Source organism: Fusarium coffeatum (genome assembly GCF_003316985.1).
Source record: "Fusarium coffeatum strain FIESC_28 chromosome Unknown BRIP53273_contig_95, whole genome shotgun sequence".
NCBI classification, from domain to species: Eukaryota; Fungi; Ascomycota; class Sordariomycetes; order Hypocreales; family Nectriaceae; genus Fusarium; species Fusarium coffeatum.
The window spans coordinates 148,523-164,939 of NW_022157890.1; the positions used below are offsets into that span (position 1 = coordinate 148,523).

A 16,417-nucleotide genomic window follows, 5' to 3' on the forward strand; every position below is an offset into this window, starting at 1 on the left:
CCGCATGAGCTTTCACCCCCGATTTGAAGATTGGAGGGGCGCGTACTGTGCTGTACTTGCTTAGGAGATCATGAGGCTGCTCGTCTTGCTTGCACGCTTGTAATTCGACGCCATCGATTGTCTCAAGAGGCCGAATGTGTGATGCTGCATTTGTGTTTCACAAAACGTTACCAGCTTTGTGCAGTCACCGTCCATTTGTATACATTACAGTACATCACAGTGTAATCGGACATGTCCCGTTGGTGGGTAGATCCATTCTTCAGGCGGTGTGAAGATCTGAACTAGAGGCTGAAGGGAGAGGTTGCAGCAATTGATAGGCATCCAGAAATGCATTGCAGTCCGCAAAAGCTCAGAGCTTTTGGAGGCGACAATTGTTAAAAGTCATGCCACTGCTCGAATTAAAGCCGGCCAGGTTCAAGATCGGGTCCGGGCTTCGGCAACGGCTTGATTGCCATATCACGGATACACATCGGTTTGGTTCAGATCAACGGGCACATCAAGAATGTAGATAACAGATGTTTACGATGGAGGCCGCTTCGCAAACACCATCACGGAAGCCATCTTATCTGATGACCATATCTGAGAGCTTAATTGGTGACACTGTAGTAGTAAAATGGCCCGCAAGTGCAGACTTGGCAATTCAGCCAGCCACTGTCCTAGCCGTCAAGCCAACTCAACTTGCAGCAAAATCAGAGACACAAAACATGACATGGCCACAGTCACTAAAATCGGACGGCCGCTCCGTCGCTTGAGGTTCTGCTTCGCTTCGGTACATGGGAGCTATTGCCACTTTCAGGGGTGGGTAGAACCAGGACCCGTTTTCTAGCGCATTTTCCTGGGGTACGGAATTTTTGTTAGTTTTGAGGTCTTGCAATTACTTCTTCAAACTGCTGTGAATCTGAATGTGAAAGAAGATTCACAAACTTCCATGAAAGAAACCCAATTTGTGAGAAGCTTCAAAAGAGCATAAGTTGGTGTATCCAGATCTTGGTAAACTTCCGCTTATCGCTCGTTGCATGTATCCGTGCTGTTATCCGTAAAACTCGCTACTTGTCTCATCTCAGGATTGTCGATCTTTTTGCCAGAGACAGGAGGCAGTACAACAATGTACCGTAAACTGTCAATTGTATCGTTCCACCTTTTCTCCCGTGGTTTGCCCGCATTCGCCGCTGTCTCTGTTCGTTGTCCCGCCCCGTGGCAGGTCGGTCGGTACTGTTCAGTACTTGCCTGCCTTTTTTTCAGGCTCCACGCCCCAACAAAACGTTTGCCGAGCATGCATCCATCCGGACAGCTACTACTTTAAAACTTCAGCCCCCGTTAGCCATCTCGAAACTCTTTTTTTCTTTTCACTCGCCTTTTTCCCTCTCTCTCTTCTCTTGGACAGTTTGTCTTCGGCATCTCGACTTTCTCTTCTGTCGGCCGTAAACCTTTCCTTCAAAATGGCGTCCACTTCGGCTATGCCTAAGCAGGCCCCTGCTCTTAGACGCAATGTCACTTCCACCACCGTGACTGATTCTGAGTCTGCCGCCGTCTCTCCTTCAGACTCTCCCCGGCACTCGGCCTCTTCTACTTCGCTCTCCTCTCTCTCTGAGGCCGACATCTCGAAGCCCAAGTCCGAATATGGTGTTATGCTCGACACCTACGGCAACCAGTTCGAGGTTCCCGACTTCACCATCAAGGACATCTACAATGCCATCCCCAAGCACTGCTTCAAGCGCTCCGCCCTCAAGGGATACGCATACATCCTCCGCGACATCGTCCTCCTCACTACCACTTTCAGCATTTGGTACAACTTTGTGACCCCCGAGTACATCCCCTCAACCCCCGCCCGTGCTGGTCTCTGGGCCGTCTACACTATCCTCCAGGGTCTTTTCGGCACTGGTCTCTGGGTCATTGCTCACGAGTGCGGTCACGGTGCTTTCTCCGACTCTCGCCTCGTTAACGACATCACTGGCTGGGTTCTTCACTCTTCCCTCCTCGTTCCCTACTTCAGCTGGCAAATCTCCCACCGAAAGCACCACAAGGCCACCGGCAACATGGAGCGCGACATGGTCTTTGTTCCCCGAACTCGCGAGCAGCAGGCTTCTCGTCTCGGCAAGAAGGTCCACGAGCTTGCTCACCTTACCGAGGAGACTCCTGTCTTCACCCTGATCATGCTCGTTCTCCAGCAGCTGGTCGGCTGGCCCAACTACCTCATGACCAACGTCACTGGCCACAACTACCACGAGAAGCAGAAGGAGGGCCGTGGCAAGGGCAAGAAGAACGGTCTTGGTGGCGGTGTCAACCACTTCGACCCCCGCAGCCCTCTTTATGAGAACAGCGATGCCAAGCTTATCGTTCTGAGCGACATTGGTATTGCTCTGATGGGTACCGCTCTGTACTTCCTCGTCCAGAAGTTCGGATTCTACAACATGGCCATCTGGTACTTCGTCCCTTACCTCTGGGTCAACCACTGGCTCGTTGCCATCACTTTCCTTCAGCACACCGACCCTACTCTTCCCCACTACACCAACGACGAGTGGAACTTCGTCCGCGGCGCCGCTGCCACCATCGACCGTGAGATGGGCTTCATCGGTCGCCACCTCCTCCACGGCATTATCGAGACTCACGTCCTCCACCACTACGTCAGCAGCATCCCCTTCTACAACGCCGACGAGGCCACCGAGGCCATCAAGCCTGTTATGGGCAAGCACTACCGCGCCGACGTCCAGGATGGTCCTCGTGGTTTCATCCGCGCCATGTACCGCAGTGCTCGTATGTGCCAGTGGGTTGAGCCCAGCGCTGATGCCCAGGGTGCTGGCAAGGGTGTTCTCTTCTTCCGCAACCGTAACAAGGTTGGCACCGCTCCTGCCGTTCTCAAGCCCTCTGCTTAAACAGCATCATGGTATCGGATCTGGTATGGGGTATACGAAAGTCGTTTGAGCGTTGATTGTTCCAAGTTGGTTTCAGTTCGTGGGGAGGTCTCGTCGTGGATGTGGAGGCGGAGGTGGTGGATGAAAAATAATTTCGACAAGCATTGCATGCAGATTGAGCAGTAACATAGAGCAAAGATAGACGAGCAACACTCGATGAAAAAGATCAAACCATTATTTCTTGGACATACTCTCCCATTGTTGTGCCTGTGATTGCTCTTGCTTTGTTTTTGGAAGATTGTGTCTGGTCAAAGCTGACTACGGAATGTTCGGATCTGGCAAGTGACCCAGTTTGATCAGATTGCGGGGAAGGTTCAGTATGGATCGACGACACGTGCTATGGAGCTGACCAGACATGGTGTAGAATTTGACATCTGGTAATTTTGCATTTTCTTTATGATATCGTTTAAATTAGGTTCTCGGAGCTGGGCAAGAAAATGCCCGAGTGGGGGAAGCTTAAGTTCTGAGGTTATTCAGAGACGAATTGGCGTCTGTAGGTTAGGACATGACTGAGTCTTATTGATATCCTGTGATTTCACCAAACGGCATTTCGAGAATTAATCTCATACTTTAGGACAGACTGCGCTTATTAGAATTATTTGACCTTTTATTAAACTTTTCATTCGAGCATTTAACAAGAGGCACCAGCACAAATGTCTTCTCCATCACCGACGCAGCTGCACCATTGTCATGATGCCTGACATCAACTCCACGCCTGCGAATATGTCACCGACGTCAAACTCAACTCTCAACAAGAGTGATTCAGAATCCTCGAAGACGGACGATAAGAGGACAGCAAGCCACGAGGTTATTACCCCTCCTAAAGGAGCTGAGCTTCTAAAGAATGATAAGACCGTACAGGATGCTGACACTAAAGACAAGACTGAGACTGAAAAGGATCCCGAGACCGACGAGAGCACCACGACTGGGGAGAATGCCAAGAATGGAAAGGGCACTGAGACCGAAGAAAACATCAAGATCAAAGAGGATACCAAGAAATCTGATGACTCGATCACAGAGAGTAATATGATCAATTACCTATTTGCAAGTCACGAAGAGGCCTGTGCTCGTGTAAAACAAAGACATCTACCGCCACCAACACCCAAGAAATCCAGCACAAGACTGTTCGAGTCACATCCTCTGAATGCAACGGAAGCCTACATTGGTTCGTCTGCTCGAGCAGACTCTTCACGTGTACATCTGAACCTCGATCGATGGTACAATAGGCCGAGGATCCGGGAATGGAGACGCCACGAAAGCAGCGAACGAGACCAGTGGGAATGAGCTTGAGATTGGCAAAGGAATCGTGTTCATGGATAGTGAGCGGCGACTGTCGAGTTTGAGAGACTGCGAGTGTTGGATGATTTGGGCTCGAGAGCATGAACAACACTCCTACGAAAGGAGCGGCAGTAGCGGGAACAGAATTCAAAGCCATTTTTGAGTCGCATTCTCGTAGCAAAGGCAGGTGTTCTCAGGCTATAAATGGATACCGGTGAAGGGTATCCAACGAGTGCAAGAAGAACATAGACCTAGACGAGGATAGTTGTTTAATCTACTGTCTAAAGTTGAGGCTGCTGAAGCAAAATAGCCTAAAGACCGGTCTAAAACTGTGACGAAGAGCTGTGTATACTCTCTGCGTAATATATAATATTCGTTTGTATATGTAGCTATCTCTGTGATCGCTTGTGGAAGGTGTATCAGTAATGTCAACAGATGGTGCATAGCTTCTTCACCACTCGAACAGGTTTCTTCAATCAAGGCCTCATCGAGGTAGCTTGAAGCCTCATATGGACTCATTGCATATATCTCAAAGATATCTCGCCTGGTAACTGATTCTGCCAGTTTTTGGTACTGTGTCGTCAACAACAGTCTTTCTTCGGCACTCTGCAAGTGACATAGAAATGTCGCTTTGTTTGCCTTCTGAACCCATGATAGGGTGTACCATCAGCGTTGTCAACCACCAGAAGCCACTTAACCGAGTGGGTTAAGCTTAGATACGGGCGGACTATCTCAATAGCACTATCGTCATCAGAAATTAGGACGTCAAATCGTTCATGGTCTGCACGCATGCCTGCTCGAAACTGACATAACTCAGCGTTGGCATACAGAAGACTGAGTAATCTTCTCTTTTATCCTTGAGACAGAAAGCGAGCTGCAGAGCGATCTTCATTCTGTCAATACCGCCAAGCAGGTATAAGATGACCAAGTTATTTCGCCTCTTATGCTCTTGGCGGCCGATTCTTCTGACACCCTGACGACACTTATTCGAGTAATAGACTTCGCCGCCTCACAAGAACATCCTCACGACCCATGAAAAGGTCACTCTTCAAAAGCGGAGGTAAGGAAGCAGGTTGCGATTGACGTTTATAATCAGGACGCGCGATCGGACTTGAATCTGGAGTGTCGTGGGTTCCCAAGGATAGGCCGTTCCCAAAGTTTGAAGCCGGGTGTAATATATCTTGGATCACAGTTAACTATATTCGCCAGATGATCAATGGAACAAACCTTGAGGAGGTGAAGGGATCCAGAAACCCAGAAAAGCCTTTGTACAAGCTGCCGCAGTAGCTGCTGCATATCGCTGCCAGACTTTGCTTTTGTGGCTGTCAGCATAGTCACAAGCGCCTTTGATGACAACGCATGGGAAGGTATCCCAGACGCCAGCAGCCTCCATCTCAAACGCAATAACGCCTTCCGCTGCTGCGATTTGGTCTCGGTCCTCGCCAGACTTCATCACCGAGTCTCCAGAAGCCACGAGACCGAAGTGGACAGCAGGTGGGAGACACACCTCAGTAGTCTCGAGGCGGCTTCGTGACACTAGGTTACCATTGCATCCGAGCTGCTCACACAACTTCTTGTCTTGTGTATGACGGTAAGAAGCCTCGAACAGTCTGTCCTTTGTAGGTCCAGGATATTCAGCACGCAGTTCAGGTTCCTGACGAAGAACCTTCAGGTAGTCTGCCATCTTGGAGCTCAGCTGCCGATGATGCCGAAGTCCTTTGAGTTTTGCCATGATTCCTCGTATCTCTTGGCTCGGCCTGCCCAGTGAGTCTAGCCGCCCAAGGTCATACTGCACAACACCATCACTAATTATGACGTCTCCGAGCACGATCTCGTCATTAGCGGGGCCAAAGGGGACAGCACCACACACACCAACCACAAGGGCAAGTTTGATGCCTCGAAAACTCGCTCGACAATTGGAAGCCACTGCAGCAGCGTTGGCTTTACCCATTCCTGGCATATATGCAAGAACAACGTTGTGCCGGCCGATCACACCGGTGGAGTAACTGTTGGGGTCGCCTGGCTCTTTGTCGAAAGGCGGACCGTCATCGTCCCAATAGCAATCGAACAAAGCTTCAACGGCATCAGCCTCGAGAGTAAGAGCACAGATGATAGCTATCTCAAACCCGTGGCGGCCATGCGGACGGGGTGGCAGGGCTGATGTGGTTGATGTTGTTGACATCATAAGAATGCCGGTCGATCAGCTGAAGGGGTATCTAGAAAGCAATAAACTAAAACAGTACTTTGAGACAATACATATAAAGCAAATGGAAGCTGCAGATGATTGAACCGGGTATGGAATGGATAGTCAAGTGAATGGAACATGAACGGAAAACCAAGACAGTAATTGAATGTTGCTCTCCGACGGCGCTCACCAGTAAATAAGCTATGGTAGACTGCCAGGACTGCGAACAGAAAAGGGAATACAAGGGCAATCGACAATAAGCAGGCCAGTACATAGACTTACAAGGCTTATATGTCCATCGTATGACTATGTATCATCCTTGTCAAGAGTTAGGACCCTGCAGGGAAACGCCCAACTAGACGTTGAATATAGCCGCGCTCCACCGAGCGACCCGCCTCCTTCAATCTTGATCTTCAAAATATAGATCTAGTGTATCATCTGGATCTTACAGACAGGCTAGACAAGCGCTTACTTCAGAAGACAGTATTACAAAGTCCCACAGTTTGGAAGTTAAGCGCCAGGAGGCATGAGAGGAATGCTGTTGCTTTGGTCAGGACTCTCGCCTCAAGGATCACGAGACTGATCCGACTTGCGTTCATGGGAACAGTAGAACGAAGGTGTAACTACCTCGGAGAAAGAAGACTGTACAAGCTCGCAAAGATCACCAAAGAAGACTTGACTCTAACCCCAATTGGATGCTGAAACCAGGTCATGAGCGCTAAATGATATCTAATTGACAAGACTCTACTCAATACCGGCGAAAAGGATGAGCTTCTGTGTTTAAAACATATTGGTCTAGACTTATGAGAGTTGGCGGTGAAAAGATGAGGTAGAAATATTTAAGTGTTTCAGATAGCCAGAAGCTCTCCATGGAATCCGTCTGTTTAGTATTCAGATTGACAACGTCTTCAATTGCTGCGTTGCCATACGGAGTGGACGTGAATCGGAGAATTGCTTGGAACATGTCCCAAGCCATATCCTGCCAGATCGGATCGGCTGTGATGCGATACATGATGAAGACACTCTCAATAGCTTCAGGCCGGAGGAGATATCGTGCGTCTCGAGCATGTTGGAAACCAGGCGGTATACCGTCTCGTGCAGGAGTCCAACGCTCTCTCTCATAGCTACAAGGCTCTAGACTTGGACATGACAGAAGATTGAAGATCTCGGGCATCATGCCTGTTGGGAATGACTTGTACGCCCAGCCACAACCCCGTGCGAGCTTTTCTCCAATCTTGACGTGCTCGTCAATTTCCAAGAGCTTGCCGCCGAGCCCGAACATGCCTCCGGCAAAACATGTAAGATGCTGGCTTTCGGTGCTCAGCTCGATCTTGTCGTTATTGACACGGGTGTCGCCGGAGAATAGTATGTCGTCTTGTCCCGGTACCATGGGTCGGTAGAGCAAATGCTTGGCTACAACATCCATGGCCGTGCGGTACATGACGGGGTATTTCTCATCCACGCCGCCCAGAAGTGCATGCATCTTAGGCAAGTATTCATAGAGCGAGTCAGCTAGTGCACCGAGAGAGAACGTATTGTCATGTGCTTGCTCGTTCTGGAAATCCAGGCTAAGAGGCCACATGCCTGGTAATAACGTGCTGTTCTGAATCCTTTCGAGAAACTGCGACACGCGATCTGTTGCATCGTAGAACTTGGGGTAACCAGTTAACATCGAGAGCTTGGTAAACTCCATGACGAGGGAACTAGGTGAAGCCGAAGGATCATGAACTCCAGCAACTTGTTTCCCAGTTCGGGCTTCTTCGAAGTTGAGCCAGAAGCCAGGCATTCGGTTCGGCGTGTCAAAAGCAACATACAGCATTTCACCCAGCTCCAAAGCTTTCTGGAGTAGTACCTTCTCGCCGCTCAGTTCATAGGCGCCAAGAAGACCACCGAGATGACGGATCGTGGTTTCAAACAGGTTGACAGCACCTTCATCAGTCTTGGCCCAGTCCAACGTCGCAGCGGCCTGGGCAGCTTCGCCGAACTCGTGCTTGAGATCCATAATCCAGAGCGTGTCTAAAGAGTCGACCAAGGTTGCTGCCCAGCCGCCAAAAGTATCCTTGCCCTGAGCGGAAATGGGCGTGAGCTCATCCCTCATCCAAGCGTACTGCCTGTACGATTTGTAACTGCGTAGAAACTCATCGCGAACAGCTCTTTGTCGACTCTGAGTCGTTGCAGTATGGCGAAATTTACTTGCGTCAGCCTGAACAAGAGGTAGTTTATGGGGCTTCTCAGTTGGAAGCGGCTTGATGGAAGTTGGAGGATGAAATTGACGGAAAGTCGACCAGTCAAATGAGCTTGGCATAAAATGTAGTTGTCTGATTGGCTGCGTTGTTCTTACAGACAAGAGATGCCAGAACAATAAGAGGCCGAATAATGCGGCGACCAGCGTCTTACGCGATGACAGTGAGGGCGGCGCTGAGAGCCAGATCATGGTGTTGCGACTCAAGAGAGATGGACGTCTTGGAACTTGTCGACGTGAGATGGAAAACGATCAAGGTCATTCATCTTGACACATCAACGAGATTGCCTCATTCCAAGTAGGTTAGCCGCCGACCCTGACAGTCGGATATAACTGAGCAAATCATGATTCTGTGTTGGTTGACCCATGTCTCAGTACCCTTGTCAACATATGGATCCAAGCCAACCACGCTACGGGCTGATGGCTGGGCCTGAGACAAGTGTGCAGATCATTCAATGCCTAAGACGACAGAATAAATAATGCTCTTGGATGTGATAAGATGATCAACTAATTTTGTTCTCTAGACTCTCGGCGGTTAATTCTCGTGATAGCCTTATGATAAGGCACAATATCACCAACATACTCTTCTATCGAGCTGTTGGCTGCACTCGAGTTACTAAAAATACTCGAAAAATGCATGTTCTGAGTTGTTGGTCGTCGTGTTTATCGTTGTTGGTTGATGGTCAAAGCGGGTGACGAGAATGAGGAGTCTACAATGTCCAGTTCAAACTCTTTCCCGAGCGACAGACAATTTTCCTCTCTTGAATAATTCGAGCCATTGTCTTGAGACAAGCGATGAATCTACTCCTGTTAGTATTGTTCGCTGCAACTGCAAGCTGCGCCTCAACATGTAACACGGAACCTCTTTCTCTACCCATTCGCGATGTGCAAGTCCTTCCCAATGTCGACAAGTCTCTCATGAGAGGAATATCTGCCACGATTGGCTCGCCAGAACAGAATATCGTGCTTTTACCTTGGGCGTATGTACTCTTCCGGATAGAGATGGAGTAACGTATCATTAACCTTACCATTCGCAGAGAGCTGAACAATACTTGGATCTACGATGATCAACCGTACTGCGACAAAACGGTCATATGGAATGATCAAATTTGCCAGATCAGAAGAGGTGGATTCTATGATGAGGCCAACTCGACATCGTTCACAAAAGCAAGCGACATCGGAGATGCTGGAGGTTCCACGAACGAGGTCTCCTTCCAGGGAGCGGAGTCTGGGATCAAGAAGCTCGTCGCAACCGGACTCGCTGGTACCGATAATCTTACTCTCGAAGGAGCACCGACAGTAGACGACCTACCGATTGGCATACCGCGTCTCAAATGGGATGCAGGTTATACGATGCTTCACCCACTCGGTCTCGGATCCAACTCGACCTACCTAAACGCTCTCAAGGAAGCAGGTAAGATCAGTTCACGAGTATGGTCCATCTTCTGGGGACGGATGTGGGTGAAGACTCCCATCGATGGTTCTTTGGTATTGGGTGGATATGACGAGGAAAAGGTTATTGGAGCGAACTACACAGCACCGCTTCGATATGACGACTACACGGGAACTGCTGGATGTTGGACTGGGATGAAGATTACCATCTCCGATATCCGAGTCAACTTCCGTGACGGCTCTGATGAGAGCATATTCCCATCTAACACAGCGCTGCCCTGTTGTATTGTTCCTCAGAGACAGCTTCTTCTTGAAGCACCTGGTGCATATGTCTCCAGTTTCGAAGAGGTGACGGGAACCAACCATACAGAGAATTCGTATGGTCTTCATTGGTCAGCTCGTCTGATCGATGCTGACAAGGCGTGAGTTTCTTCTTCATCATACTGAGCACGTGAAGCTAACAGATCAGATTTGATGGTGACATCACTTTCCATCTTAACTCTGGCATGCAAATCAGGGTCCCAAACGACCAATACATCGTACCTTTTGTCGACATCGAACGAAGCGGCGCTCGAGTTGTCAAACTAAAAACGAAGGAACTTCTGATGAATGGCGTTGCAGACCAGCCTGCCACTCTGGGCCGTTACTTTCTCACCGCGGCATATCTCATGGTCAACCATGACGCAGGAACTTTCACGCTATGGCAGGGCAATCCGACGCAAAGAAGCAAGCTTGTGCAAGTCTACGATCAAAAGACTGCTGATGAATGTGGAAAGGATGGCACCGGTATAGTCCAGCCCACAGTTAGTGCTGGTCCGGACGATGAAGTCAAAGAAGCGGCAGGTCAATCAGATGCGTCTCCGTCTTCGCCTCCATCTGGGGCAGTCATTGGCGGCGCAGTAGCAGGTGCTGTGGTATTGATAGCAGTGCTATGCCTGGGAGCTTTTTTCTTTCTGAGACAGAAGAGGAAGACAGTCACGGAACAAGAGTCATCTGCACCTCCTGAGTATGTGCATTACGATAAAGCTGGATTTCCAGCATGGCTTCCGTCACAGGAGGTGGCTGGATGCAAGCCAATGCCTGCAGAAGTAGAGGGCCAGTCCCATTTTGTATATGAGTTAGATGGTGATGGACATGGGTCCCGACGGTAAACAATTGGATGAGTGAGAATTCATTGTAGTACATAACAAAGATCAAGAACCCAAAATACGACGTAATTTAGTTACATCGTAAACAAGCACCTGTGTAATAATCTCGTAGCAAGACAAGACCTCCCTGGCTTTGCTCTTCCTGCTAAGCTAAGCCATTAAAAGCCAGGGATGACCCAGTTCCACGAAAGGGAAAAGGAAAAAGGTACAAACTTACAATGATGCGTACACTGCAAAACGTCAATCAGCCCGTTAAAAGATCCCCACGCAGGCTAAATCCTCGGCTTCGGCACGGGCCGGCAGGTGGATCATACTAAAGCCAATACGAAATCCCCCAATCGGGTCTAGTTGGTGCCTTTTCCATTCTCCCAAAACGGCGACACCACGCCATAACTTCCCAAAGACCTCATGGACGTGGAAGCTTCTGAGTAGTAACCATATGTGTTCTACTCTGCGAAGTTGATGCTGTCAACCTGCTATACGATCTATTTGATGAGTGTTTGGAGGGTGACCCTTACGGCCGAGCAGACAATGATACAAATACGTATATCACGAAACGGATGGCGGCCACGACGGTGTCCTGGTTGTGCTGCTTGGTATGGGAATCAACAGCGCAACGGCAGCAAATCTCATCCTGCGATCCAGCTATACTGATATTGAAGTCGCTATCCTCGTTGGCATCTGCGGTGGTGTACCCCGCATTGACAATTTCGATGCATATCATGGCGATGTCGTAGTCAGTAAAGATCGTCTAATATAACTACGTGGTAGAATTTGGGAAGACACCAGATGAGAAGGACCTGAATCGACTTGCGTCAAAGCAGGTGCTTGCAACGCATACCTTGATAGTCAACGAATTGAGGAAGCAATTGAACTACAGTCCCAGCCGAAGACCAGAGGCCACCCTGGCTTTCTAGATTATGTTTCTGAGCACAGACCAGGCTGTAGCAGTTGTAGCTGGTGTGGCTGTTGCATTGTCCAGCGGGAAATGTTAGAAATAGAATTGACACTGAAGGTGCTTCAAGGTGCTGCTAATCTCCACTGACAAAGGTAGCCGTCCAACCCAGCGCGTCCAGGCTGAGTCCCATCTTGCTGACCGAAAATGGAGCTTCGCCTGCAAGAGGAAAGTAAGTACACTCAAACCTATAGCCAATCAAACATACGTACATCAAAAATATCAGGCAAAGAAAGCTGGGATTGAGTGCCGGATCAACGATCGGAGCGTGCTTTGGGTTTCATGTTTTATGCCAACTCACCAATCGAGTAAGAACTACTCAAACCAAACTAAACCAAACCAAACCATTTATAAATCAGGCAGAAGTGATGCTCTGCTCCACCTCACTTAGGCACCACCCTTCATCGTTCACAACCTTGCTATTCTTTGTTCAGCAAGCGGTACCACTTAGCAACTTTTAACATTAAAGCCATTTCGCCTTTATCACCACTGAATCGAGCTCGTCATGTCGGACCCACAGGCATATACCGTCGGCTGGATTTCTGCTCTTGCTACCGAGTTTGTTGCAGCCCAGCAATTCTTAGACGAACGACACAACCCTCCCGAGTCTGTTGGCCACCATGACAACAATTTCTACGTTCTGGGCAGGATTGGACGTCACAACGTTGTCATGGCAACTCTGCCGGAAGGCGAGTATGGGACTACGACGGCGGCCACAGTTGCGAAGGATATGTTGCGTAGCTTCCCTAATGTCCGCATCGGCCTTATGGTCGGCATTGGGGGCGGCGCTCCGACTGCAGCGCACGACATCCGCTTAGGAGATATCGTGGTAAGCACTCGTGATGGCGGCTATGGCGGTGTTTTCCAGTACGACTTTGGCAAGACAATCCAGGACCAAACATTTTACTACGAGCAGCATCTGAATCAATCACCACAACTCCTTCTCACCGCAGTCAGCGGGTTGAAGGCGCAGTATATGGGAGACAACCACGAACTTGACTCAAAAGTAAGGCAGGTCTTGGAACGTAAGCCCAAGCTTCGTAGCAAGTTTTCGCAACCACCAATGTCAAGTGACAAGCTATACCGGTCGGACTTTGTGCATCGGAACTCGCTGCAGCCGTGTAGCGAGGTCTGCATCGATGATCCAGACCACTTGGCGGTTCGACCAGAGCGCGGCGAAGAAGATGATAACCCGGCCATTCACTATGGACTCATTGCTACTGCCAACCAGCTGATGAAGGATGCGCTTATCCGAGACAAGCTGGCTGCAGAGAAGGGCGTGCTCTGTTTCGAGATGGAAGCGGCGGGCCTGATGAACCATTTTCCATGCTTGGTAGTCCGTGGTATCTGCGACTATGCCGATTCGCATAAAAATAAAAAATGGCAGGGGTATGCTGCAATGATAGCATCGGCGTATGCGAAAGAGCTTCTGAAGCAAATCCCGCCCAATAAAGTGGAGGCAGAAAATCGAATACTTGAAACGAGTTAGTATATCGATCTTCCCATCTGTATATACTCTAATGATAAAATAGTCGGATCTGCTCTGAGTGAAATAGAGAAAACCACGATGGCAACACAAGTCACTGTCGTTCAAATGGGGTCTCAGCTCCTTTGCGACAAGGTCAAGAGTTGGTTATGCCCACCCGATCCTTCAACCAACATCAACTATGCAAAGAAGCTCCGCCACGAAGGCACAGGAGCGTGGCTTCTGAAAAAAACCTTCTTCCAGTCATGGCATTCAGGGTCCAATCGGCACATATGGCTACATGGCTCAGCGGGATGCGGCAAGACTGTGCTTAGCGCGACTATTTTAGACTACCTGGCAGAGACGCACGACGGACTCATTCTTCGCTTCTACTTCGACTTCAGCGACGGGAGAAAACAGAAGTTGAGTGGCATGTTACGCTCGCTTGCCTTTCAGATGTATGAACGTGGACCTGTATGTAGGAGGCACCTCGATGCCTTGTTTCATCACCATCGCGATGGCCAAGATCAGCCTTCCACGGAAACTTTATCCGAGATTATTCGCAAAATGCTCATGGAAGAGAAAAATGTGTGTGTTGTTTTGGATGCATTGGATGAATCAACGACTAGAGATCAGCTTCTGCGATGGATTCAGGATATCGCCTCCGATCTTGAACTGCATCATGTTCGGCTACTCTATACTAGCCGGCCTGAGTCGGATTTACACCAAAGTCTACCTGATTGTATTGGACAAGAAAATTGCATCTCGATTGACAGGCAGGCCCTAAACGAAGATATCCGGGCCTATGTGGTATGGCAGCTCACAGAAGGAGAAGGTTTCAAAAAGAGAAAACTATCACAGGATCTGATAGAACTGATTGAGAATAAAGTTGGCAAGGGATCTGACGGAATGTGGGTCTCTACTCAGGTTACAACACTCCGATATCAAATGGCTGCCTAACAGTGCTTATAGGTTTAGATGGGCAGCTTGTCAAATGGACAGCCTTGCCAAATGCCCGACCGCGAAAAAGATGAAGGAGGAACTCGAATGCCTGCCCGAAAATCTTACCAAAACGTACGGACGGATGCTACAGAGCATTCCCAGGAATCTCAGAAACAGCGCTACACGCCTTCTACAGTTCCTTGTTCATTCCGAGCAGCCACTGACACTGCAAGAGGCGAAAGAGGTCATTGCTACGAACATAGACGTAAGCCCGCCATTTTTCGATGCCGATGATCGCGTTTTTGAAGAAAGCCTGGTCTTACAATATGCTCCTGGCTTGATTTCAATTGTCGAAGTGGGGATACAACGAGACATGATAAAAAAGGAGCTGCACCTTGCGCACTTTTCAGTAAAAGAATTCCTAGAAGCTCAAGCGGATTTCGGACGCCCAAGGGCTGGCAACACCATCACGCGAACATGCCTGACTTATTTAAAGGACATCACGGGTAGTCATGACGGCATCAATCAGAATTTTCCTATGGCACGGTTTGCAGCGAAGACATGGACGAGGTTTGGTTCTTTAGCAGAGGCGTTCCAAGATTCTTTCCAAGCAATGTTGATGTTCGTGGAGGGAGAAGAAACTTTCCAACGATGGTGTCGATTGTTTCAAGCGGATCGGAGTTGGGACAAAGATCCTGGCCCGCCAAGGGGGTCTAGGCTCTATTACTCCTGCCTGGCAGGGCTCTCAAATGTGGCCCGAGAACTGATTAACAAAGGAGCAGACGTTAATGCACAAGGCGGGAACTACGGAAATGCTTTACAAGCAGCTTCAGCTAACGGCCACTTTAAGATTGTAGAGCTGTTGCTGGAGAAAGGAGCAGACATTGATGTACAAAGCAGGCGCTCCGGTAATGCTCTACAAGCAGCTTCAGCTAACGGCCACTTTAAGATTGTAGGGCTATTGCTGGAGGAAGGAGCAGACGTTAATGCACAAGGCGGGAACTACGGAAATGCTTTACAAGCAGCTTCAGCTAACGGCTACAGTGAGATTGTAGGGCTGTTGCTGGAGGAAGGAGCAGATGTTAATGCACAAGGCGGGTTCCACAGGCATGCTCTACAAGCAGCTTCGACTAAAGGCCACAGTGAGATTGTGAAGCTATTGCTGGAGAAAGGAGCAAATAGTAACGCACAAGGCAGGTACTGCAGCAATGCTCTAGAAGAAGCTTCAGCTAGAGGCTACAGTGAGATTGTAAAGCTATTGCTAGAGAAAGGAGCAGATGTTAATGCACAAGGCAGGCACTACAGCAGTGCTCTACAAGAAGCTTCAGCTAAAGGCTACAGTAAGATTGTAGAGCTATTGCTGGAGGAAGGAGCAGATGTTAATGCACAAGGCGGGTTCTACAGGAATGCTCTACAAGCAGCTTCAATTAAAGGCTACTTTAAGATTGTGAAGCTATTGCTGGAGAACGGAGCAAATATTAACGCACAAGGCAGACACTACAGCAGTGCTCTACAAGCAGCTTCAGCTAGAGGCCACAGTGAGATTGTGGCGCTGTTACTGGAGAAAGGAGCAGATGTTGATGCACAAGGCGGGCTTGATAGACATAACCCGCAAAAGAGGCAACAGAGAGATTGTGAAAGTGCTTCTAGGGAAGTCAAACGCTTGCGAGCATAGTAATATTTAGGTCAAGACTCTTTGGCCGCAGTGTGCTTGCAAAACGCCACGAAACTTTTTAAAATGCTAGGGGAGGATTTCTTTTTGTAAATACAAAAGACCGTGGGACACGGCCGTAAGCAGTGGGCATACCTAGGTCTATGTTATTTGCACCAGATACAAAACTTATAGTACGTAGTAATCGATCACTGTGCTTCAATACTTCTTAGAGAAAAATGCGCCG

General features: G+C 49.0%; 5 protein-coding genes across 5 annotated transcripts; 4 read left to right on the forward strand and 1 right to left on the reverse strand.

Annotated features, from left to right (window-relative positions):
• Positions 1-1,439: 1,439 nt before the first annotated feature.
• FIESC28_04556 (uncharacterized protein) lies at positions 1,440-2,873 on the forward strand (the record flags this gene model as incomplete). The annotated part of the gene is made up of 1 exon (XM_031158703.1): positions 1,440-2,873. One exon carries the CDS (start codon positions 1,440-1,442, stop codon positions 2,871-2,873), a length of 1,434 nt encoding a protein of 477 aa, XP_031017281.1.
• A 732-nt stretch (positions 2,874-3,605) lies between these two features.
• Positions 3,606-4,196, forward strand: FIESC28_04557 (uncharacterized protein; the record flags this gene model as incomplete). The annotated part of the gene is made up of 1 exon (XM_031158704.1): positions 3,606-4,196. The coding sequence occupies one exon, from the start codon at positions 3,606-3,608 to the stop codon at positions 4,194-4,196; it is 591 nt and encodes a 196-aa protein (XP_031017282.1).
• A 1,207-nt stretch (positions 4,197-5,403) lies between these two features.
• FIESC28_04558 (uncharacterized protein) lies at positions 5,404-8,809 on the reverse strand (the record flags this gene model as incomplete). Its single annotated transcript, XM_031158705.1, has 3 exons — positions 5,404-6,347; positions 7,177-8,672; positions 8,721-8,809. 3 exons carry the CDS (start codon positions 8,807-8,809, stop codon positions 5,404-5,406), a joined length of 2,529 nt encoding a protein of 842 aa, XP_031017283.1.
• A 726-nt stretch (positions 8,810-9,535) lies between these two features.
• FIESC28_04559 (uncharacterized protein) lies at positions 9,536-11,160 on the forward strand (the record flags this gene model as incomplete). The annotated part of the gene is made up of 3 exons (XM_031158706.1): positions 9,536-9,597; positions 9,655-10,431; positions 10,479-11,160. 3 exons carry the CDS (start codon positions 9,536-9,538, stop codon positions 11,158-11,160), a joined length of 1,521 nt encoding a protein of 506 aa, XP_031017284.1.
• A 1,457-nt stretch (positions 11,161-12,617) lies between these two features.
• On the forward strand, positions 12,618-16,194 carry FIESC28_04560 (uncharacterized protein; the record flags this gene model as incomplete). Its single annotated transcript, XM_031158707.1, has 3 exons — positions 12,618-13,596; positions 13,645-14,488; positions 14,550-16,194. The coding sequence occupies 3 exons, from the start codon at positions 12,618-12,620 to the stop codon at positions 16,192-16,194; spliced, it is 3,468 nt and encodes a 1,155-aa protein (XP_031017285.1).
• Positions 16,195-16,417: the final 223 nt, after the last annotated feature.